Source organism: Gorilla gorilla, chromosome 14, assembly GCF_029281585.2.
Source record: "Gorilla gorilla gorilla isolate KB3781 chromosome 14, NHGRI_mGorGor1-v2.1_pri, whole genome shotgun sequence".
NCBI lineage: Eukaryota > Metazoa > Chordata > Mammalia > Primates > Hominidae > Gorilla > Gorilla gorilla.
The window spans coordinates 78392517-78417581 of record NC_073238.2 but is presented as its reverse complement, the minus strand read 5'-3'; the positions used below and the strand labels follow the sequence as shown (position 1 = coordinate 78417581).

The following is a 25065-nucleotide window of genomic DNA, read 5'->3' as shown; positions in this document are numbered from 1 at the left end:
CTTTAACTCATGAAAGACTTGCTCTTCTTGGGATCCCCATTTCAAAGGTTCGTGGTCCCCGCCCCCTTTGTGACCTCATACAAAGGCTTGGCTAATACTGCAAAGTTTGGGATGCCCAGTCTACAAAACCCAACAGCCCCTAAGAATTCCCTCACCTGCCCCCTTTGTGACCTCATACAAAGGCTTGGCTAATACTGCAAAGTTTGGAATGCACAGTCTACAAAACCCCATAGCCCCTAAGAATTCCATCACCTGCCTTCTGCCCTTAGGCTCCGGTAGATTGCAAATGTCCTGCTTTCTTTCTGTTCCCGGGCTGCGTTTGGACCCCTGTCGGATAGTAAATCCCAAGTAAGGTACCTGCTGTGGGCAGATTTGAGCTTTCTTCTTGGACACCTAATACCACAGTCCTCCAGGTGGGTCCAAAGGTTCTTAGGATCCGCGATGGGGGTCCTAAGCCAGGGGGGGATGAGGGGCTGGCTCCCAGTCCCCGTCTCGCGGGGGGTGCCTCCCCCCTCTGCGATGCGGGTTGTAAGAGCCACAGGGGGAAGAGAGGCTGGCTATCAGTACCTGCCTCATGGGTGGTGCCTCCCCCCCACTGCGATGGGGGTCCTGAGAGCCGGGGGGATGAGGGGCTGGTTCTCAGTCCCCGCCTCGTGGGGGGTGCCTCCCTCCCTGCGATGGGGGCCCTGAAAACCAGGGGGGAAGAGGGGCTGGCTCTCATTCCGTGCCTCGTTGGGGGTGCCTCCCCCCCCGTGCGGTGGGGGCCCTGAAAGCCAGGGGGGAAGAGGGGCTGGCTCTCAGTCCGTGCCTCGTTGGGGGTGCCTCCCCCCCTGCGATGGCTGTCCTAAGAGCTATAGGGGGAAGAGGGGCTGGCTCTCAGTCCCTGCCTCGTGGGGGTTGCCTCCCCCCTCTGCGATGGGGGTCCTGAGAGCCATGGGGGATGAGGGGCTGGCTCTCATTCCCCACCTCGAGGTGGGTGCCTCCCCCCTGCGATGGGGGCCCTGAGAGCCAGGGGGGAAGAGGGGCTGGCTCTCAGTCCCTGCCTCGTGGGGGGTGCCTCCCCCTCCTGCGATGGAGGTCCAAAGAGCCAGAGGGGGAAGAGGGGCTGGCTCTCAGTCCCTGCCTCGTTGGGGGTGCCTCCCCCCCTCTGCGATGGGGGTCCTGAGAGCCGGGGGGGATGAGGGGCTGGTTCTCAGTCCCCGCCTCGTCGGGGGTGCCTCCCACCCAACGATCGCGGTCCTAAGAGCCGGGGGCGGAAGAGGGGCTGCCTCTGAGTCCCTGCCTCGTGGGGGGTGCCTCCCCCTCCTGCGATGGTGGTCCTAAGAGCCAGAGGGCGAAGAGGGGCTGGCTCTCAGTCTCTGCCTCATGGGGGGTGCCTCCCCCCCCTGCGATGGGAGTCCTGAGAGCCGGGGGGGATGAGGGGCTGGCTCTCAATCCCCGCCTCGCCGTGGGTGCCTCCCCCACTGCGATGGGGGCCCTGAGATTCAGGGGAAAGAGGGGCTGGCTCTCAGTCCCTGCCTCGTTGGGGGTGCCTCCCCCCCCTGCGATGGGGGTCCTGAGAGCCAGGGGGGGCAGAGGGGCTGGCTCTCAGTCCCTGCCTCGTGGGGGTGCCTCCCCCCCTGCGATGAGTGTCCTAAGAGCCTGGGGCGGAAGAAGGGCTGGCTCTCAGTCCCCGGCTCGCAGGTGGTGCCACCCCCTCTGCGATGGGGGTCCCAAGAGCCAGGGGGGGAAACTGGGCTGCCTCTCAGCCACCACAAAATGGGGGGCCTTTATGTTCAGGTTTTGCGCAAGAGTCAGCTTATTTGCTTCTTCTTCTAGCAGGGCGGTTGCTGCCAAGGCCCTCCAACCCGGGAGCCATCCTTCAGAAACCCTGTCTAGTTGTTGAGAGACGTAGGCCACCGGCCTCAGCCAGGGCCCCACAGTTTGGGTGAAAAGTCCAGCTGCCATCTTTTCTCTCTCTAACACATACAATGGAAAAGGCTTTGTCAGATCGGGTAGCCCCGGGGCTGGGGCTGCCAGAAGTTTTTCCTTTAACTCGTGAAAGACTTGCTGTTGTTGGGATCCCCATTCCAAAGCTTCCCAGTGCCCACCCCCTTTCTGACCTCATACAAAGGCTTGGCTAATACTACAGAATTTGGGATCCACAGTCTACAAAACCCCACAGCTCCTGAGCATTCTCTCGGCTGCCTTCGGCCCTTAGGCTCTGGTAGATTGCAAATAACCTGCTTTCTTTCTGTTCCCGGGCGGCGTCGGACCCCTGTCGGAGAGTAAATCCGAAGTAAGGTACCTGCCGTCGGCAGATTTGAGCTTTTTTCTTGGACACCCAATACCCACAGTCCTCCAGGTGAGTCCTAAGGATCTTAGGATCAGCGATGGGGGTCCTAAGGCAGTGGGGGGAAGAGGGGATGGCTGTCACCGAACCCAAAATGGGCGGCCTTTATGTTCAGGTTTTGCCCAAGAGTCAGCTTATTTGCTTCTTGTACTATCAGGGCAGTTGATGCCACGGCCCTCAAACAGGGGGGCCATCCTTTAGAAACCCTCTCTAGTTGTTTAGACACGTAGGCCACCGGCCTCAGCCAGGGCCCCAGAGTTTCGGATAAAAGTCCAGCTGCCATCTTTTCTCTATCTGACGCATTCAATGGAAAAGGCTTTGTCAGATCGGGTAGCCCCGGGGCTGGGGCTGCCAGAAGTTTTTCCTTTAACTCCTGAAAGACTTGCTGTTGTTGGGATCCCCATTCCAAAGGTTCCCGATTCCCGCCCCTTTTGTGACCTCATACAAAGGCTTGGCTAATACTGCAAAGTTTGGGATGCCCAGTCTACAAAAGCCCACAGCCTCTAAGAATTCCCTCACCTGCTTTCTGCCCTTAGGCTCCGGTGGATTGCAAATGACCTGCTTTCTTTCTGTTCCCGGGCTGCGTTCAGACCCCTGTCGGATAGTAAATCCCAAATAAGGTACCTGCCTTCAGCAGATTTGAGCTTTCTTCTTGGACATCTAATACCCACAGTCCTCCAGGTGGGTCCTAAGGTTCTTAGGATCTGCGATGGGGGTCCTAAGCCGGGGGGGATGAGGGGATGGCTCTCGGTCCCCGCCTCATGGGGGGTGCCTCCCCCCCTGCGATGGGGCCCCTAAGAGCCAGGGGGGAAGTGGGGCTGGCTCTCAGTCCCCGCCTCGCGGGGGGTGCCTCCCCCCTCTGCGATGCGGGTTCTAAGAGCCACAGGGGGAAGAGGGGCTGGCTCTCAGTCCCCTCCTCGTGGGGGGTGCCTCCCCACCCAGCGATGGGGGTCCTGAGAGCCGAGGGGGATGAGGGGCTGGCTCTCAGTACCTGCCTCGTGGGGGGTGCCTCCCCCTCCTGCGATGGAGGTCCTAAGAGCCAGAGGGGGAAGAGGGGCTGGCTCTCAGTCCCTGCCTCGTTGGGGGTGCCTCCCCCCCTCTGCGATGGGGGTCCTGAGAGCCGGGGGGGATGAGGGGCTGGTTCTCAGTCCCCGCCTCGTCGGGGGTGCCTCCCCCCCTGCGATGGGGGCCCTGAGAGCCAGAGGGGAAGAGGGGCTGGCTCTCAGTCCCCGCCTCGTTGGGGGTGCCTCCCCCCCCTGCGATGGGGGTCCTGAGAGCCAGGGGGGGCAGAGGGGCTGGCTCTCAGTCCCTGCCTCGTGGGGGGTGCCTCCCCCTCCTGCGATGGTGGTCCTAAGAGCCAGAGGGGGAAGAGGGGCTGGCTCTCAGTCTCTGCCTCATGGGGGGTGCCTCCCCCCCCTGCGATGGGAGTCCTGAGAGCCGGGGGGGATGAGGGGCTGGCTCTCAATCCCCGCCTCGCCGTGGGTGCCTCCCCCACTGCGATGGGGGCCCTGAGATTCAGGGGGGAAGAGGGGCTGGCTCTCAGTCCCTGCCTCGTTGGAGGTGCCTCCCCCCCCTGCGATGGGGGTCCTGAGAGCCAGGGGGGGCAGAGGGGCTGGCTCTCAGTCCCTGCCTCGTGGGGGGTGCCTCCCCCCCTGCGTTGAGTGTCCTAAGAGCCTGGGGCGGAAGAGGGGCTGGCTCTCAGTCCCCGGCTCGCAGGTGGTGCCACCCCCTCTGCGATGGGGGTCCCAAGAGCCAGGGGGGGAAACTGGGCTGCCTCTCAGCCACCACAAAATGGGGGGCCTTTATGTTCAGGTTTTGCGCAAGAGTCAGGTTATTTGCTTCTTCTTCTAGCAGGGCAGTTGCTGCCAAGGCCCTCCAACAGGGGAGCCATACTTCAGAAACCCTGTCTAGTTGTTGAGAGACGTAGGCCACCGGCCTCAGCCAGGGCCCCACAGTTTGGGTGAAAAGTCCAGCTGCCATCTTTTCTCTCTCTAACACATACAATGGAAAAGGCTTTGTCAGATCGGGTAGCCCCGGGGCTGGGGCTGCCAGAAGTTTTTCCTTTAACTCATGAAAGACTTGCTGTTGTCGGGATCCCATTCCAAAGCTTCCCAGTGCCCACCCCCTTTGTGACCTCATACAAAGGCTTGGCTAATACTACAGAATTTGGGATCCACAGTCTACAAAACCCCACAGCTCCTGAGAATTCTCTCGGCTGCCTTCGGCCCTTAGGCTCTGGTAGATTGCAAATAACCTGCTTTCTTTCTGTTCCCGGGCGGCGTCGGACCCCTGTCGGAGAGTAAATCCGAAGTAAGGTACCTGCCGTCGGCAGATTTGAGCTTTCTTCTTCGACACCCAATACCCACAGTCCTCCAGGTGAGTCCTAAGGATCTTAGGATCAGCGATGTGGATCCTAAGGCAGTGGGGGGAAGAGGGGATGGCTGTCACCGAACCCAAAATGGGCGGCCTTTATGTTCAGGTTTTGCCCAAGAGTCAGTTTATTTGCTTCTTGTACTATGAGGGCAGTTGATGCCACGGCCCTCAAACATGAGGGGCCATCCTTTAGAAACCCTGTCTAGTTTTTTAGACACGTAGGGCACCGGCCTCAGCCAGGGCACCAGAGTTTCGGATAAAAGTCCAGCTGCCATCTTTTCTCTATCTAACGCATTCAATGGAAAAGGCTTTGTCACATCGGGTAGCCCCAGGGCTGGGGCTGCCAGAAGTTTTTCCTTTAACTCATGAAAGACTTGCTCTTCTTGGGATCCCCATTTCAAAGGTTCGTGGTCCCCGCCCCCTTTGTGACCTCATACAAAGGCTTGGCTAATACTGCAAAGTTTGGGATGCCCAGTCTACAAAACCCAACAGCCCCTAAGAATTCCCTCACCTGCCCCCTTTGTGACCTCATACAAAGGCTTGGCTAATACTGCAAAGTTTGGAATGCACAGTCTACAAAACCCCATAGCCCCTAAGAATTCCATCACCTGCCTTCTGCCCTTAGGCTCCGGTGGATTGCAAATGACCTGCTTTCTTTCTGTTCCCGGGCTGCGTTCAGACCCCTGTCGGATAGTAAATCCCAAATAAGGTACCTGCCTTCAGCAGATTTGAGCTTTCTTCTTGGACATCTAATACCCACAGTCCTCCAGGTGGGTCCTAAGGTTCTTAGGATCTGCGATGGGGGTCCTAAGCCGGGGGGGATGAGGGGATGGCTCTCGGTCCCCGCCTCATGGGGGGTGCCTCCCCCCCTGCGATGGGGCCCCTAAGAGCCAGGGGGGAAGTGGGGCTGGCTCTCAGTCCCCGCCTCGCGGGGGGTGCCTCCCCCCTCTGCGATGCGGGTTCTAAGAGCCACAGGGGGAAGAGGGGCTGGCTCTCAGTCCCCTCCTCGTGGGGGGTGCCTCCCCACCCAGCGATGGGGGTCCTGAGAGCCGAGGGGGATGAGGGGCTGGCTCTCAGTACCTGCCTCGTGGGGGGTGCCTCCCCCTCCTGCGATGGAGGTCCTAAGAGCCAGAGGGGGAAGAGGGGCTGGCTCTCAGTCCCTGCCTCGTTGGGGGTGCCTCCCCCCCTCTGCGATGGGGGTCCTGAGAGCCGGGGGGGATGAGGGGCTGGTTCTCAGTCCCAGCCTCGTCGGGGGTGCCTCCCCCCCTGCGATGGGGGCCCTGAGAGCCAGAGGGGAAGAGGGGCTGGCTCTCAGTCCCTGCCTCGTTGGGGGTGCCTCCCCCCCCTGCGATGGGGGTCCTGAGAGCCAGGGGGGGCAGAGGGGCTGGCTCTCAGTCCCTGCCTCGTGGGGGGTGCCTCCCCCTCCTGCGATGGTGGTCCTAAGAGCCAGAGGGGGAAGAGGGGCTGGCTCTCAGTCTCTGCCTCATGGGGGGTGCCTCCCCCCCCTGCGATGGGAGTCCTGAGAGCCGGGGGGGATGAGGGGCTGGCTCTCAATCCCCGCCTCGCCGTGGGTGCCTCCCCCACTGCGATGGGGGCCCTGAGATTCAGGGGGGAAGAGGGGCTGGCTCTCAGTCCCTGCCTCGTTGGAGGTGCCTCCCCCCCCTGCGATGGGGGTCCTGAGAGCCAGGGGGGGCAGAGGGGCTGGCTCTCAGTCCCTGCCTCGTGGGGGGTGCCTCCCCCCCTGCGATGAGTGTCCTAAGAGCCTGGGGCGGAAGAGGGGCTGGCTCTCAGTCCCCGGCTCGCAGGTGGTGCCACCCCCTCTGCGATGGGGGTCCCAAGAGCCAGGGGGGGAAACTGGGCTGCCTCTCAGCCACCACAAAATGGGGGGCCTTTATGTTCAGGTTTTGCGCAAGAGTCAGGTTATTTGCTTCTTCTTCTAGCAGGGCAGTTGCTGCCAAGGCCCTCCAACAGGGGAGCCATACTTCAGAAACCCTGTCTAGTTGTTGAGAGACGTAGGCCACCGGCCTCAGCCAGGGCCCCACAGTTTGGGTGAAAAGTCCAGCTGCCATCTTTTCTCTCTCTAACACATACAATGGAAAAGGCTTTGTCAGATCGGGTAGCCCCGGGGCTGGGGCTGCCAGAAGTTTTTCCTTTAACTCATGAAAGACTTGCTGTTGTTGGGATCCCCATTCCAAAGCTTCCCAGTGCCCACCCCCTTTGTGACCTCATACAAAGGCTTGGCTAATACTACAGAATTTGGGATCCACAGTCTACAAAACCCCACAGCTCCTGAGAATTCTCTCGGCTGCCTTCGGCCCTTAGGCTCTGGTAGATTGCAAATAACCTGCTTTCTTTCTGTTCCCGGGCGGCGTCGGACCCCTGTCGGAGAGTAAATCCCAAGTAAGGTACCTGCCGTCGGCAGATTTGAGCTTTCTTCTTGGACACCCAATACCCACAGTCCTCCAGGTGAGTCCTAAGGATCTTAGGATCAGCGATGTGGATCCTAAGGCAGTGGGGGGAAGAGGGGATGGCTGTCACCGAACCCAAAATGGGCGGCCTTTATGTTCAGGTTTTGCCCAAGAGTCAGTTTATTTGCTTCTTGTACTATGAGGGCAGTTGATGTCACGGCCCTCAAACATGAGGGGCCATCCTTTAGAAACCCTGTCTAGTTTTTTAGACACGTAGGGCACCGGCCTCAGCCAGGGCACCAGAGTATCCGTTAAAAGTCCAGCTGCCATCTTTTCTCTATCTAACGCATTCAATGGAAAAGGCTTTGTCAGATCGGGTAGCCCCAGGGCTGGGGCTGCCAGAAGTTTTTCCTTTAACTCATGAAAGACTTGCTCTTCTTGGGATCCCCATTTCAAAGGTTCGTGGTCCCCGCCCCCTTTGTGACCTCATACAAAGGCTTGGCTAATACTGCAAAGTTTGGGATGCCCAGTCTACAAAACCCAACAGCCCCTAAGAATTCCCTCACCTGCCCCCTTTGTGACCTCATACAAAGGCTTGGCTAATACTGCAAAGTTTGGAATGCACAGTCTACAAAACCCCATAGCCCCTAAGAATTCCATCACCTGCCTTCTGCCCTTAGGCTCCGGTAGATTGCAAATGTCCTGCTTTCTTTCTGTTCCCGGGCTGCGTTTGGACCCCTGTCGGATAGTAAATCCCAAGTAAGGTACCTGCTGTGGGCAGATTTGAGCTTTCTTCTTGGACACCTAATACCACAGTCCTCCAGGTGGGTCCAAAGGTTCTTAGGATCCGCGATGGGGGTCCTAAGCCAGGGGGGGATGAGGGGCTGGCTCCCAGTCCCCGTCTCGCGGGGGGTGCCTCCCCCCTCTGCGATGCGGGTTGTAAGAGCCACAGGGGGAAGAGAGGCTGGCTATCAGTACCTGCCTCATGGGTGGTGCCTCCCCCCCACTGCGATGGGGGTCCTGAGAGCCGGGGGGATGAGGGGCTGGTTCTCAGTCCCCGCCTCGTGGGGGGTGCCTCCCTCCCTGCGATGGGGGCCCTGAAAACCAGGGGGGAAGAGGGGCTGGCTCTCATTCCGTGCCTCGTTGGGGGTGCCTCCCCCCCCGTGCGGTGGGGGCCCTGAAAGCCAGGGGGGAAGAGGGGCTGGCTCTCAGTCCGTGCCTCGTTGGGGGTGCCTCCCCCCCTGCGATGGCTGTCCTAAGAGCTATAGGGGGAAGAGGGGCTGGCTCTCAGTCCCTGCCTCGTGGGGGTTGCCTCCCCCCTCTGCGATGGGGGTCCTGAGAGCCATGGGGGATGAGGGGCTGGCTCTCATTCCCCACCTCGAGGTGGGTGCCTCCCCCCTGCGATGGGGGCCCTGAGAGCCAGGGGGGAAGAGGGGCTGGCTCTCAGTCCCTGCCTCGTTGGGGGTGCCTCCCCCCATCTGCGATGGGGGTCCTGAGAGCCGGGGGGGATGAGGGGCTGGTTCTCAGTCCCCGCCTCGTCGGGGGTGCCTCCCACCCAACGATCGCGGTCCTAAGAGCCGGGGGCGGAAGAGGGGCTGCCTCTGAGTCCCTGCCTCGTGGGGGGTGCCTCCCCCTCCTGCGATGGTGGTCCTAAGAGCCAGAGGGCGAAGAGGGGCTGGCTCTCAGTCTCTGCCTCATGGGGGGTGCCTCCCCCCCCTGCGATGGGAGTCCTGAGAGCCGGGGGGGATGAGGGGCTGGCTCTCAATCCCCGCCTCGCCGTGGGTGCCTCCCCCACTGCGATGGGGGCCCTGAGATTCAGGGGGGAAGAGGGGCTGGCTCTCAGTCCCTGCCTCGTTGGAGGTGCCTCCCCCCCCTGCGATGGGGGTCCTGAGAGCCAGGGGGGGCAGAGGGGCTGGCTCTCAGTCCCTGCCTCGTGGGGGGTGCCTCCCCCCCTGCGATGAGTGTCCTAAGAGCCTGGGGCGGAAGAGGGGCTGGCTCTCAGTCCCCGGCTCGCAGGTGGTGCCACCCCCTCTGCGATGGGGGTCCCAAGAGCCAGGGGGGGAAACTGGGCTGCCTCTCAGCCACCACAAAATGGGGGGCCTTTATGTTCAGGTTTTGCGCAAGAGTCAGCTTATTTGCTTCTTCTTCTAGCAGGGCAGTTGCTGCCAAGGCCCTCCAACAGGGGAGCCATCCTTCAGAAACCCTGTCTAGTTGTTGAGAGACGTAGGCCACCGGCCTCAGCCGGGGCCCCACAGTTTGAGTGAAAAGTCCAGCTGCCATCTTTTCTCTCTCTAACACATACAATGGAAAAGGCTTTGTCAGATCGGGTAGCCCCGGGGCTGGGGCTGCCAGAAGTTTTTCCTTTAACTCATGAAAGACTTGCTGTTGTTGGGATCCCCATTCCAAAGCTTCCCAGTGCCCACCCCCTTTGTGACCTCATACAAAGGCTTGGCTAATACTACAGAATTTGGGATCCACAGTCTACAAAACCCCACAGCTCCTGAGAATTCTCTCGGCTGCCTTCGGCCCTTAGGCTCTGGTAGATTGCAAATAACCTGCTTTCTTTCTGTTCCCGGGCGGCGTCGGACCCCTGTCGGAGAGTAAATCCGAAGTAAGGTACCTGCCGTCGGCAGATTTGAGCTTTCTTCTTGGACACCCAATACCCACAGTCCTCCAGGTGAGTCCTAAGGATCTTAGTATCAGCGATGTGGATCCTAAGGCAGTGGGGGGAAGAGGGGATGGCTGTCACCGAACCCAAAATGGGCGGCCTTTATGTTCAGGTTTTGCCCAAGAGTCAGTTTATTTGCTTCTTGTACTATGAGGGCAGTTGATGTCACGGCCCTCAAACATGAGGGGCCATCCTTTAGAAACCCTGTCTAGTTTTTTAGACACGTAGGGCACCGGCCTCAGCCAGGGCACCAGAGTATCCGTTAAAAGTCCAGCTGCCATCTTTTCTCTATCTAACGCATTCAATGGAAAAGGCTTTGTCAGATCGGGTAGCCCCAGGGCTGGGGCTGCCAGAAGTTTTTCCTTTAACTCATGAAAGACTTGCTCTTCTTGGGATCCCCATTTCAAAGGTTCGTGGTCCCCGCCCCCTTTGTGACCTCATACAAAGGCTTGGCTAATACTGCAAAGTTTGGGATGCCCAGTCTACAAAACCCAACAGCCCCTAAGAATTCCCTCACCTGCCCCCTTTGTGACCTCATACAAAGGCTTGGCTAATACTGCAAAGTTTGGAATGCACAGTCTACAAAACCCCATAGCCCCTAAGAATTCCATCACCTGCCTTCTGCCCTTAGGCTCCGGTAGATTGCAAATGTCCTGCTTTCTTTCTGTTCCCGGGCTGCGTTTGGACCCCTGTCGGATAGTAAATCCCAAGTAAGGTACCTGCTGTGGGCAGATTTGAGCTTTCTTCTTGGACACCTAATACCACAGTCCTCCAGGTGGGTCCAAAGGTTCTTAGGATCCGCGATGGGGGTCCTAAGCCAGGGGGGGATGAGGGGCTGGCTCCCAGTCCCCGTCTCGCGGGGGGTGCCTCCCCCCTCTGCGATGCGGGTTGTAAGAGCCACAGGGGGAAGAGAGGCTGGCTATCAGTACCTGCCTCATGGGTGGTGCCTCCCCCCCACTGCGATGGGGGTCCTGAGAGCCGGGGGGATGAGGGGCTGGTTCTCAGTCCCCGCCTCGTGGGGGGTGCCTCCCTCCCTGCGATGGGGGCCCTGAAAACCAGGGGGGAAGAGGGGCTGGCTCTCATTCCGTGCCTCGTTGGGGGTGCCTCCCCCCCCCCTGCGGTGGGGGCCCTGAAAGCCAGGGGGGAAGAGGGGCTGGCTCTCAGTCCGTGCCTCGTTGGGGGTGCCTCCCCCCCTGCGATGGCTGTCCTAAGAGCTATAGGGGGAAGAGGGGCTGGCTCTCAGTCCCTGCCTCGTGGGGGTTGCCTCCCCCCTCTGCGATGGGGGTCCTGAGAGCCATGGGGGATGAGGGGCTGGCTCTCATTCCCCGCCTCGAGGTGGGTGCCTCCCCCCTGCGATGGGGGCCCTGAGAGCCAGGGGGGAAGAGGGGCTGGCTCTCAGTCCCTGCCTCGTGGGGGGTGCCTCCCCCTCCTGCGATGGAGGTCCAAAGAGCCAGAGGGGGAAGAGGGGCTGGCTCTCAGTCCCTGCCTCGTTGGGGGTGCCTCCCCTCCTCTGCGATGGGGGTCCTGAGAGCCGGGGGGGATGAGGGGCTGGTTCTCAGTCCCCGCCTCGTCGGGGGTGCCTCCCACCCAACGATCGCGGTCCTAAGAGCCGGGGGCGGAAGAGGGGCTGCCTCTGAGTCCCTGCCTCGTGGGGGGTGCCTCCCCCTCCTGCGATGGTGGTCCTAAGAGCCAGAGGGGGAAGAGGGGCTGGCTCTCAGTCTCTGCCTCATGGGGGGTGCCTCCCCCCCCTGCGATGGGAGTCCTGAGAGCCGGGGGGGATGAGGGGCTGGCTCTCAATCCCCGCCTCGCCGTGGGTGCCTCCCCCACTGCGATGGGGGCCCTGAGATTCAGGGGGGAAGAGGGGCTGGCTCTCAGTCCCTGCCTCGTTGGGGGTGCCTCCCCCCCCTGCGATGGGGGTCCTGAGAGCCAGGGGGGGCAGAGGGGCTGGCTCTCAGTCGCTGCCTCGTGGGGGCTGCCTCCCCCCCTGCAATGAGTGTCCTAAGAGCCTGGGGCGGAAGAGGGGCTGGCTCTCAGTCCCCGGCTCGCAGGTGGTGCCACCCCCTCTGCGATGGGGGTCCCAAGAGCCAGGCGGGGAAACTGGGCTGCCTCTCAGCCACCACAAAATGGGGGGCCTTTATGTTCAGGTTTTGCGCAAGAGTCAGCTTATTTGCTTCTTCTTCTAGCAGGGCAGTTGCTGCCAAGGTCCTCCAACAGGGGAGCCATCCTTCAGAAACCCTGTCTAGTTGTTGAGAGACGTAGGCCACCGGCCTCAGCCGGGGCCCCACAGTTTGGGTGAAAAGTCCAGCTGCCATCTTTTCTCTCTCTAACACATACAATGGAAAAGGCTTTGTCAGATCAGGTAGCCCCGGGGCTGGGGCTGCCAGAAGTTTTTCCTTTAACTCCTGAAAGACTTGCTGTTGTTGGGATCCCCATTCCGAAGCTTCCCAGTGCCCACCCCCTTTGTGACCTCATACAAAGGCTTGGCTAATACTACAGAATTTGGGATCCACAGTCTACAAAACCCCACAGCTCCTGAGAATTCTCTCGGCTGCCTTTGGCCCTTAGGCTCTGGTAGATTGCAAATAACCTGCTTTCTTTCTGTTCCCAGGCGGCGTCGGACCCCTGTCGGAGAGTAAATCCGAAGTAAGGTACCTGCCGTCGGCAGATTTGAGCTTTCTTCTTGGACACCCAATACCCACAGTCCTCCAGGTGAGTCCTAAGGATCTTAGGATCAGCGATGGGGGTCCTAAGGCAGTAGGGGGAAGAGGGGATGGCTGTCACCGAACCCAAAATGGGCGGCCTTTATGTTCAGGTTTTGCCCAAGAGTCAGCTTATTTGCTTCTTGTACTATCAGGGCAGTTGATGCCACGGCCCTCAAACAGGGGGGCCATCCTTTAGAAACCCTCTCTAGTTGTTTAGACATATAGGCCACCGGCCTCAGCCAGGGCCCCAGAGTATCGGTTAAAAGTCCAGCTGCCATCCTTTCTCTATCTGACGCATTCAATGGAAAAGGCTTTGTCAGATCGGGTAGCCCCAGGGCTGGGGCTGCCAGAAGTTTTTCCTTTAACTCATGAAAGACTTGCTGTTGTTGGGATCCCCATTTCAAAGGTTCGTGGTCCCCGCCCCCTTCGTGACCTCATACAAAGGCTTGGCTAATACTGCAAAGTTTGGGATGCACAGTCTACAAAAGCCCACAGCTCTTAAGAATTCCCTCACCTGCCCCCTTTGTGACCTCATACAAAGGCTTGGCTAATACTGCAAAGTTTGGAATGCACAGTCTACAAAACCCCATAGCCCCTAAGAATTCCCTCACCTGCCTTCTGCCCTTAGGCTCCGGTAGATTGCAAATGTCCTGCTTTCTTTCTGTTCCCGGGCTGCGTTTGGACCCCTGTCGGATAGTAAATCCCATGTAAGGTACCTGGTGTCGGCAGATTTGAGCTTTCTTCTTGGACACCTAATACCACAGTCCTCCAGGTGGGTCCTAAGGTTCTTAGGATCCGCGATGGGGGTCCTAAGCCACGGGGAGATGAGGGGCTGGCTCTCAGTCCCCGCCTCGTGGGGGGTGCCTCCCCCCTCTGCGATGCGGGTTCTAAGAGCCACAGGGGGAAGAGGAGCTGGGTCTCAGTACCTGCCTCGTGTGGGGGTGCCTCCCCCCCACTGCGGTGGGTGTCCTGAGAGCCAGGGGGGCAGAGGGACTGGCTCTCAGTCCCCGCCTCGCAGGGGGTGCTTACCCCCTGCGATGGAGGTCCTAAGAGCCTGGAGCGGAAGAGGGGCTGGCTCTCAGTCCCTGCTTCGTGGGTGGTGCCTCCCCACCCAGCGATGGGGTCCCTGAGAGCCAGGGGGGAAGAGGGGCTGGCTCTCAGTCCGTGCCTCATTAGGGGTGCCTTCCCCCCTTGCGATGGGTGTCCTAAGAGCCAAGGGGGTATGAGGGGCTGGCTTTCAGTCCCCAGCTTGTGGGGGGTGCCTCCCCCCCTGCGTTGGGGATCCTAAGAGCCAGGGGGCGGAAGAGGGGCTGCCTCTGAGTCCCTACCTCGTGGGGGGTGCTTCCCCCTCCTGCGATGGTGGTCCTAAGAGCTATAGGGGGAAGAGGGGCTGGCTCTCAGTCCCTGCCTCGTGGGGGTTTCCTCCCCCCTCTGCGATGGGGGTCCTGAGAGCAATGGGGGATGAGGTGCTGGCTCTCATTCCCCGCCTCGCGGTGGGTGCCTCCCCCCCTGCGATGGGGGCCCTGAGAGCGAGGGGGGAAGAGGGGCTGGCTCTCAGTCCATGCCTCGTTGGGGGTGCCTCCCCCCACCTGCGATTGGTGTCCCAAGAGCGGAGGGGGAAGACAGGCTGGCTCTCAGTCCCCGCCTCGTGGGGGGTGCCTCCCACCCAACGATGGGGGTCCTAAGAGCCTGGGGCAGAAGAGGGGCTGCCTCTGAGTCCCTGCCTCGTGGGGGGTGCCTCCCCCTCCTGCGATGGTGGTCCTAAGAGCCAGAGGGGGAAGAGGGGCTGGCTCTCAGTCTCTGCCTCATGGGGGGGTGCCTCCCCCCCGTGATGGGAGTCCTGAGAGCCGGGGGTGATGAGGGGCTGGCTCTCAATCCCCGCCTCGCCTTGGGTGCCTCCCCCACTGCGATGGGGGCTCTGAGAGCCAGGGGGGAAGAGGGGCTGGCTCTCAGTCCCTGCCTCATTGGGGTGCCTCCCCCCCCTGCAATGAGTGTTCTTAAGAGCCACGGGGGGAAGAGGGGCTGGCTGTCAGTCCCCGTATGTGGGGGGTGCCTCCCCCCTGCGATAGGGGTCCTAAGAGCCTGGGGCGGAAGATCGGCTGGCTCTCAGTCCCCGCCTCGCGGGTGGAGCCACCCCCTCTGCGATCGGGTTCCCAAGATCCAGGGGGGGATAAAGGGCTGGCTCTCAGCAACCATAAAATTGGGGGCCTTTATGTTCAGGTTTTGCCCAAGGGTCAGCTTATTTGCTTCTTGTACTAGCAGGGCAGTTGCTGCCAAGGCCCTCAAACAGGGGGGCCATCCTTTAGAAACCCTCTCTAGTTTTTCAGAGATGTAGGCCACCGGCCTCTGCCAGGGCCCCACAGTTTGGGTTAAAAGTCCAGCTGCCATCTTTTCTCTCTCTAACACATACAATGGAAAAGGCTTTGTCAGATCGGGTTGCCCCAGGGCTGGGGCTGCCAGAAGTTTTTCCTTCAACTCATGAAAGACTTGCTGTTCTTGGGATCCCCATTCCAAAGGTTCCCGGTTCCCGCCCCCTTTGTGACCTCATACAAAGTCTTGGCTAATACTACATAGTTTGGGATCCACAGTCTACAAAACCCCACAGCTCCTGAGAATTCTCTCGCCTGCCTTCGGCCCTTAGGCTCCGGTATCTTACAAATAACCTTCTTTCTTTCCGTTCCTTGGTGGCGTCGGACCCATGTGGGAGAGTAAATCCCAATTAAAGTACCTGCTGTCGGCAGATTTGAGCTTTCTTCTTGGACTCCTAATACCCACAGTTCTCCAGGTGTGTCCTAAGGATCTCAGGATCAGCGATGGGGGTCCTAAGGCAGGGGTGGAAGAGGGGCTGGCTCTTACTCCCCTGCGATGGGGGTCGTCATATCCACAGGGCGAGAGGGGGGTGATATGACTGCCTGCATCGCGGGTGGCGCCCGCCCCCCTGCGATGTGGATCGTCTTATTCAGGATGTGAAAGGTGGGCGATATTACTCCTCGCGTGGGTGGGGGTCGCCCGCCCCACTGCGACGTGGATCATAATATCCAGAGGGTTGGAGGCCGGTGATATTACTCCCTGCATCGCGGGGGGCACTCGCCCCCCTGCGATGTGGATGGTCATATACAGGGGGCCATAGGGTGGTGATATTACTCCTGGATTTTTCCTTGGATCCTTTCTATACTGCCACCCTCGGTTCACACCCTGGAACATTATCTTCCATATTCTAGCGAGATGCCGCTTCTAAAGTCGCAGGAGGTATACACCCTTCAATATTATTCGTAGTTTTGTAGGGGAATGTTAAACCTGATGTCACAGGACTCTGTACACTGCGATGTTATTCCCAATGTCCTGCTTTACCTTAATAATAATGTCACATTGTGTGTACACCTAGTGGTGTTATTCTTATTCTCCTAAGGGGAGGTTGCGTTTATTGTGACACGGGGTATGTTCCTTTTGATATTATCCATAATGTCCTAGAGGGATGTCACCCCTTATGTCACAGGGTTTGTACACCTTGTGAAATTACTCGTATTATCCTCATAAGATGTAACTCCTCATATCACAGAGGGTGTACACTCCGTGATATTGTCGTCATATTCTAGGGAAATGTTACTTTTAATGTCACAGAGGGTGCACAGCTTGTGAATTATTCATTATAATTTTGTGGGATGTTACCCCTAATGTCACACGGCGTGTACACACTGTGATGTTACGTGCAATATGCTATGGAAATGTTACTCGTAATTCAGAGGTCCTGTACACCCTTTAATATTCTTCATAGTCTTCTAGGAAAACGTTACTGCTAATGTCATAGGGCCTGTAGACCCTGTCATAAAATTCCTAATATCCTAGCGGGAGTTCACTACTAATTTCACAATGTGTGTACACCCTTTGATATTATTTGTATTGTCCTGAAGAGATGTTACTACTGATGTCCCAATGCAGGTACATTCTCTGATCTTATTGGTTATATCCTCGGGGGATGTTACTTCTAATGTCACATGAGGTGTCCTCCCTGTGTTCTATTTCGTAATATCCCACGGCAATTTTACTTTTAATGACACAGGGGGTGTACACATTGTGATATTATTCGTGATATTCTAGAAAGATGTTACTCCTAATGTCACAGGGCTGTACACCCTGTGATAGTATTCATAATTTCCCAGGGGTCTATACTCCTATTGGCACAGACGATAACACCCTGTGACATTATTTGTAATATTCTAGCGAGATGATACTCCTCATGTCACAGGGGGTGTACACCCCCTATTATTATTCTTACTATTCTAGGGGGATGTTACTCCTAATGTCACAGGGATGTACACCCTGTGATATTATTCATAGTGTACCAGAGGAATATTAGCACTAATGTCACAATGTGTGTACACCTTGTGATATTATTTGTCATATCCTAATGTCACAGGGGGTGTGTTCCATGTGACAGTCTTCCTAACATCCTAGACGGATATTGCTCCTAACTTCACAGGGTGTGTACACCTTGTCACATCATTCATAATATCCTAAAACTACATTATTCCTCAGGTCACAGGGGGTGTTCACCCTGTGATATTTTTCATCATAGTTTTGTGGGATGTTACTCCTAAAGTCACATGGGGTGTACACAGAGTCACACAGTGATATGAGTTGTAACATTCTATAGACATGTTACTTGTAAATCACAGGGGCTGTACCTCCTGTGATATGATTCCTAATATTCTAGGGGAATGTTGCTATTATTGTCACGGGGGTGTACACCCTGTGATATGACTCGTCATATCCCAGCGGAATGTTACTACTAATGTCACAATGCCTGTACACCCTGTGATACTATTTGTAATATCCTAAAGAGATGTTACTACTAAGGTCACAATGTATGTACACCCTCTGATATTATTTGTTATATCCTTGGGGGATGTTATTCCTAATGTCACATGGGGTGTACTCCCTGTCATATTATTCATAATATCCAAGGGGGATGTTATTTTTAATGTCACCGGGGGTGACATTACACATTAGAAATGCGTATTCAACACCTGTGATACTATTCCTAATATCCTAGGGGCATGCTCTTCCGAATGTCACATGGGGTGTACTCCATGTGTGTACACCTGCTGTGATATTATTCATAATATCCTAGGGGGATGTTACTCCTGATGACACAGGCGGTGTACACCATGTGTGTACCCCTCCTGTGTTATTATTCATAATATCCTAGGGGGATGTTTCTTTTAATGTCACAAAGTGTGTACAAAACGTCACAGAGGTGTACACGCTGTGACGTGATCTGTAATACCCTAGAAGGATGTTACTCCTAATGTGTCACAGGGGTGTACATGCTTTGATGTTATTTGCAATCTCATAGAGAGATATTACTTCAAATATCACAGTGCATGTACACACATAGTATATACCCTGTGATAGTATTCATAATATCCTAGGGAGATACAACTCCTGATATCACAGTGCGTGTACCCCGTGCGTGTACACCCTTGATGTTAGTCGTAATATCCAGGGTAAATATTACTCCTCATATCACACAGTGTGCACACCCTGTGATATTTTTCCTCATACTTTAGGGAGATATTGCTTCTAATATCACAGTGGGTGTACCCCATCTGTGTATACTCTGTGACAGTATATTCTATATCCTAGGGAGGTATTACTTCTAATATTGCATTGGGTGTTCACCCTGTGATATCATTCTTATTTGACCTTGCTGCCTTTTTTAACCCACACTACAAAAGGAATGGAACAGATAAGAAGATACTGAGATTGGACGGTGCTGCCGTGTGGCCGCCGCAGGACACTTTTAATATCCCTGTTCCTCAGGCTGTAGATGAAGGGGTTCAGCATGGAGGTGATCACCGTGTACATCACTGAGGCCACTGCAGCCTTTCTCGGGGAAGATGACACATCTGAACTGAGGTACCCTCCAACGCCTGTTCCGTAAAATCAGCAAACAACTGACAGGTGAGACCCACAGGTGGAGAAGGCCTTATACTTCCCACGTGATGATGAAACCCTCAGAATGGAGGAAACAATTTTATAGTAAGAGAAAAGGGTCCCCGAGATGGGAAGAAAACCAATTATGGCAGCAGGCAAATACATGATTATGTTATTGGTGAAGGTGTCACAACATGCAAGATGGGGGAGTTGACAAGGGTCACAGAAGAAACTAGGAATTTCCGCATCCTGGAAGCAGGTCATTTGTAAGGCAATCAAGTTGTGCAGCTGGGTGTCTAAAAGACTGAGAAAAAAAAAAAAAGACAAGAAAACTAGAAAGCCACAGAAACACGAGGTCATGATGGGGTTCCTAAGAGCCAGGGGTGGGAGAGGGGCTGGCTCTTACTTCCCGCATCGCAGGGGGTGCCTCACCCCCCTGCGATGGGGGTCCTAAGAGCCGGGTGGGGGGAGAGGGGCTGGCTCTTACTCCCCACATCGCGGGTGGTGCCTCACCCCCCTGCACTATTCACAATAGCAAAGACTTGGAACCAACCCAAATGTCCTTCAATGATAGACTGGATTAAGAAAATGTGGCACATATACACCCTGGAATACTATGCAGCCATAAAAAAGGATGAATTCATGTTCTTTGTAAGGACATGGATGAAGCTGGAAACCATCATTCTCAGCAAGCTATCACAGGGACAAAAAAAGCAAACACCTCATGTTCTCCCTCATAGGTGGGAATTGAACAATGAGAACACTTGGACACAGGAAGGGGAACATCACATACTGGGGCCTGTCATGGGGTGGGGAGAGGGGAGAGGGATAGGATTAGGATATATACCTAATGTAAATGACAAGTTAATGGGTACAGCGGTGTTGGTGTAACATGGGACATGCATACATATGCAAAAACTTGCACGTTGTGCTCATGTACCCTAGAACTTAAAGTATAACAACAACAAAAATATATATATATATATTTAAAATGAAGCTGTTTAGGTTTTAAAAGGCTCCTCCATGACAATTACTTATATAGCTGAAGAAATGGGAGACAAAAGGAGGGCTTCTCTGCCTCCCCAGGGTCTTGGTTTGCCTGGAGGATGGAAGGAAAATATAAGAAGCACTTGCAGATAGCATACAGTCTGACTTTGAATGATCAGATGTGAATATGTTTCTTGGGATTTGAGGGAGGTTGGACAAGGGGTAGGTGTGGAAGTGCAGAGTGAGTTGGAGAAAGAAGTCTGGCAAAGAAGTTGTAATGACTCAGGAAAGGGAATAGGGTTGTCTCTTTCCCTGTGGGTAGAGGTAGATATTTTAGGAAAAAAGAGAGAGAGAGAAAAAGGATAAAATTTTGTTATGATCCCCCCAAAACTTGTTATGTAAGATATATATCTACTGATAGGACATTTTGAAAATTAGTATCAGCTTTATATTTGGGCACATGATTTCACTGAGATGGTTCTTTGGCAGAGCAGATTAAAATGATGTTCCTGAAACGAAACTCGAGTCTCCAAAATAATTGGCTCATTTTAAGCAAAATATTATTGATGATCAACAGTGACTGGCACATAATAATTGTTTAAATATTTGTTGGCTAAGTCAGGGAATGAATGATATGCTTTGGCAATTACTGACAGTATATAAAGGTCTCAGGGAAGTAGAAGACATCCACACCTCAGAAGCATCTTCTTGAAACCCATCTCAATTCTCTCCTCTTGACAACATGTGTTGCCACTACTACGGCAACTCCTGTGGCTATGGCTCCAGCTATGGCTGTGGCTATGGCTCTGGTTATGGCTGTGGCTATGGCTCCAGCTATGGCTGTGGCTATGGAACTGGCTACAGCTGTGGCTATGGCTCCAGGTATGGCTGTGGCTATGGAACTGGCTACAGCTGTGGCTATGGCTCTGGCTCTGGCTGTGGCTATGGAACTGGCTACAGCTGTGGCTATGGCTCTGGCTCTGGCTGTGGTTATGGAACTGGCTACGGAACTGGCTACGGCTGTGGGTATGGCTGTGGTTATGGAACTGGCTATGGCTGTGGATGTGGCTCTGGCTCTGGCTACTGTGGCTACCAGCCATTTTGCTTTAGAAGATGCTCTTCTTCCTGCTAAAACATCACTGTCAGAGGACCATTTGCTTCTAAAATGACACGTCTAAAGATAATATTGATTCAAGGATTCATACTCCAAGATTTCTATATCAGAATTACATGCTTGACAGAGTCTTGGACCTCTAGCCTCACATTTCTTTGAATGAAATCATGGCCATAGGATCCACGGTGTCATCTGACTGTTTTCCAAATGTTATCTTTTGCTCCCTTAATCTCTGATTCTCTGTTATGACTGTGTTAATGATCATAACATCTACAATTGGGGAAATCAATCATTTGTAATAAAAATGGTTCTTTATTCCAAAAAAAATGTTTTAGTACAAAAGAGTCAAAAAGCTAAAATAAAATATAGTTTATAAAGCAAAAAATTATCAGTAAGCTAAGTTTAATGTATTATTGAAGAAATAAAATGTATTTTATACATTTACCCTAATGCCTAATGTTTAAGACATCTACTGTAGTGTACAGTAATATCCCAGGCCTTCACATTCACTCACTAATCACTCACTGATCCACCCAGAACAATTTTCAGCCCTGTAAGTGCCATTCGTGCTAAGTGGTCTATATAGGTACTGTTTTATTATTATTATTATTTTATACTGTGTTTTTACTGTATCTTTTCTAGATTTCAATAAGTTGAGATACACAAATATTTATTATTGTGTTACAATTGCCTGTATTATCCTATATGGTAACATGCTGTGCAGGTTTGTATTCTACAAGCAATAGGCTATACCTTATAACCTAGGTGTGTTCTAAGCTATACCATACAGGTTTATGTAAGTACACTGTGAAATCTGCATGGCAAACATCATTGCCTTATGATACATTTCTCAAATTTTCAGAACATATCCCTGTTGTTTAGCAGCACATGAATGTATTTGATTTATTGTCTTGATGTCCCTTTGCTTTCCCCATGTGTTACCATCAACTGCCTAATGAAACAGCCTGGGATTATGTAATGACTAACTTAGTGCTTTGAGTTTAATTCTTTTTCAGCCACTGTGGTATGTTGATTACTATATTAATAATGTGTCTCCTTTATGTGTTTTTAAATAGTTACTTGGTCATGAACTATTTATAAGCTTTGGAAACATGATTTCATTTATTCTGCAGGATAACTTCAGGAAGTGGGTATTAATTCTCACTGTATAAGTGAAGACATTAAGCACCAGAGTTTAAGTAGCTTGGTAAGTGTTATTCCAGTAATTAAATAGGCATAAATAGAGTTCAACTTTCTCAGTTCTATCTATAATTTCTCTCTATGTATGGGCTTATTTATATCAACCAGTATACACCTTGGTTTCAGCAATCAATTATTGACTTTCTTTAAAGAAGGAAGAGAAGAAAAAAGAGAAGAAAAAAAAAACCATAACCCTCTTTTACTATCAGACACCACATTTTTCTCTTCCACATTATCTTCTTTAAAGAACTGCATGTTGCAGAGTCCATGAGTGCAAGTGCTAGAAAGGCCAGGTAGAAATATTAAAAGTGATGCAGTTCAATACTGACAGTGATGAAATACAGAATGTATGGACCCTAATACACCATGGAATACTATGCAGCCATAAAAAAGGATGGGTTCATGTCTTTTGTAGGGACATGGATGAAGCTGGAAATCATCATTCTCAGCAAACTATCGCAGGGACAAAAAATCAAACACTGCATGTTCTCACTCATAGGTGGGAAATGAACAATGAGAACACTTGGACACCGGAAGGGGAACATCACACACTGGGGTCTGTCGTGGGGTGGGGGGAGGGGAGAAGGATAGCATTAGGAGATATACCTAATGTAAATGATGAGTTAATGGGTGCAGCAGACCAACATGGCACATGTATACATATGTAACAAACCTGCACGTTGTGCGCACATACCCTAGAACTTAAAGTATAATAAAAAAAAAAAAGAGAGAATGTATGGACCCTATAATCTCAAGGAGGGGCAGCAACCCGGTTGAATATTTTTTCAAGCCAGTTTAGGGAAAGATTGATAAGGTTTCCATTTTTTCAAAAGGACCCATAATCCAAATTTTTATATGAAGTCTAATTTTTAATTTGAGTTGGAAATTAAAATCAATGTGTTATTTATGTTATGATCTCCACTTTTGGTTCTATGAGATTATTACTTGTTTAACTCTCTGTAATCTGAATTCTGCCACCCACAAGCCATATTAATGGAGATCGTGAATGACTTACATATTGTCTTTTGAATACATATTAATTTGCATCTTAATTGACCTGCAAGAAGTTTAAAACTCTTCAGGTGTGTTTATCAAAAGATTCCTTCGTGTGACTTTTTATCTTTCTCTACTCTTTCATCAGTCTCATTTATTATTAAATTTCGGTTATCAGCTGCCTTGCCAATAACTGCCAACTCTAAACATTTATCACAGTTTACTATGCAAGCTTTATAGGAATATTAATATACTTCATATTCACATATTCAGTATACATCTTAAGTATTAATTCCCCAAACATATGATTGTCGTTCAGGAGACTTTCTTTGAACCTCAATAAATGTCATTACACTTTATAGCACTCTATTTTTGTTTCATAGAACTTCACTGTTTTATTAATCATTTCTTTGGATAATATCATATATCTTCTACAAAAGTATAATTTCTATAGGGAAGATAATTTTCTTTCTTATTTTTACTATGACATTTTAGCATCTACTATGCTGGCCAGCATGCCACATATTTGTCAATAAATAATGTATTGCCTCTCAGCTCCAAATTTACCCCGCAATCACTCTGCCATAATGTGTGGAATTCCTCTTGTATTTACTTCCTCATAGTGAGCACAGTATTCAAGCCTTCTCAGTAGAGGGCATCGGAGAGATGTTGTAGAGGAAAGGGCTCTCCTATGGTGCCTGGCTCCTTACAGTGAGTGGGTGGTGTGAGTGTAGGAACATCTAGAGGTGCTATACTTCAGAATCTGAGGTCCCTCAGGAATCTTACAGCTGGGGCTGGCTTCCTGCAGCCTTCTCAGCATGGACACCACAATTTCCAGGCTTCATACCTCCACAGGTTTTTTGATTCCCTCTGCCCACCTGTGTACCTGGGCCCTTGCTAACTTTTGCCTGTGGCCTGCTTGCAGTTAAGAATTTGTCATTAAAAAAAAAAAAAAAGAACTTGTCATTGGCAGCCGGGCGCGGTGGCTCACGCTTGTAATCCCAGCACTTTGGGAGGCCAAGGAGGGCGGATCACGAGGTCAGGAGATCGAGACCATCCTGGCTAACACGGTGAAACCCCGTCTCTACTAAAAATACAAAATTTAGCCAGGCGTGGTCGCGGGCGCCTGTGGTCCCAGCCACTCTGGAGGCTGAGGCAGGAGAACGGCATGAACCCGGGAGGCGGAGCTTGCAGTGAGCCGAGATCACGCCACTGCACTCCATCCTGGGCGACAGAGTGAGACCCCGTCTCAAAAAAAAAAAAAAAAAGACTTTGTCATTGGCTCACTCCTTCTATATCCTTTTACCTAGATCCACTGAAAGAGATTCAACTGTGTGGAACCTATGCCGCGGAGAATTGCTTTCTGCCATTGTTATTGTCCAGCAGTTGCCGAATAGCTCTGACCTGAGCAAAGCAGTGAAACGCGGTGCTGCTGAGTGGGTTGCCACTGCACCCTTTTCAACTACTAGTCTTGTGGAGAAAACACCCCTTCTAAAGTTTTTCTTCATTGAATACTGTCCCGCAGCTCCAGGGTACCATATAGAGTTTTCTTGTATTTTAGAGTTACTGTTTTATCAAAGTTTACCAGTCTTTTGTATTACATTTCTCCTGTCTAAATCAACTGTGTGGTTTCTACTCATTATGGATATAGATTGATACAAACTCAATAAATATTTTTGAATGAATAACTCCACAGTCCAAGTTATTTTAATCACTATACAAAATCTCCAGTTTCTTCCATATTTCTGAACATGGTAACTATGTATCAAGAGACAAACCACAGATTTAAAGAAGGTGTGGTCAAATTTTATAAGTGTTTATAACATTTGTAAATGTTTGGCATCTAGAATACATGTATAATTCCAACAAATAAATAAGAAAAAAATAAATAATCCAGTGGGATATTGGGCAAAATATTGAAACCAAAGTGTCATAAAAGAGGAAATATTACTTTTTAATACACGTGGAAAATGTGTACCCACCTGAGCAATCACATAATGCAAATGAAAGTTAAAACAAAATACAACAAGGCAAAAAAAATTCCCTTGCCTAAGCCTAATGTAAACAAACAAACAAAAATTCATCAAAAGACTATTAGTTTCTATACAGTCAAGGATAATGTCCAAAATCTGGAGCCGGGAACTGATTCAGTGAGGAAACCACGCTCACCACCATTAAAGATAAGTTGCTATAACTTACATGGGTGTCACTATTGTTTCAGTAACTTGATCTTGCCCCTACTGCTATTGCTACCAGTGAGAATTTTATAGTGCTTAAATGTATCATTATATCATAATTAAAATTCTGGGGAGTGGGTTAACCTAATTGGTAGAGCTTAGGTCATCGGGCAT

The 25065-nt window shown here is 52.6% G+C and overlaps 1 protein-coding gene and 1 long non-coding RNA gene across 11 annotated transcripts in view; both read left to right on the top strand.

Annotated features, from left to right (window-relative positions):
• LOC115932765 (uncharacterized) overlaps positions 1-24402 on the top strand; it is a 36519-nt gene extending 12117 nt beyond the window's left edge. For 3 of the 8 annotated variants that reach the window (XR_008670751.2, XR_010130594.1, XR_010130591.1), the window contains 11 exons: positions 270-2344; positions 2869-4708; positions 5331-7171; positions 7794-9790; positions 10413-10556; positions 12390-12490; positions 13112-13255; positions 15125-15268; positions 18222-18447; positions 21655-21728; positions 24025-24402. This is a non-coding gene — a long non-coding RNA (uncharacterized lncRNA). The remainder of the gene's footprint in view (positions 1-269; positions 2345-2868; positions 4709-5330; positions 7172-7793; positions 9791-10412; positions 10557-12389; positions 12491-13111; positions 13256-15124; positions 15269-18221; positions 18448-21654; positions 21729-24024) is intronic. The other 5 variants (XR_010130592.1, XR_010130595.1, XR_010130593.1 and 2 more) reach the window with 5 other exon arrangements.
• On the top strand, positions 19171-21128 carry LOC134756400 (keratin-associated protein 21-1-like). Of its 3 annotated transcripts, none has more exons than XM_063697406.1 (2): positions 19171-20181; positions 20293-21128. In XM_063697406.1, the coding sequence occupies exons 1-2, from the start codon at positions 20150-20152 to the stop codon at positions 20537-20539; spliced, it is 279 nt and encodes a 92-aa protein (XP_063553476.1). In that variant the 5' UTR covers positions 19171-20149; the 3' UTR covers positions 20540-21128. The 3 variants fall into 3 exon arrangements, with proteins under 3 accessions (XP_063553476.1, XP_055215551.1, XP_055215550.1); XM_055359576.2 differs by having other exon boundaries at positions 19171-20226; positions 20389-21128; XM_055359575.2 differs by having other exon boundaries at positions 19171-21128.
• Positions 24403-25065: the final 663 nt, after the last annotated feature.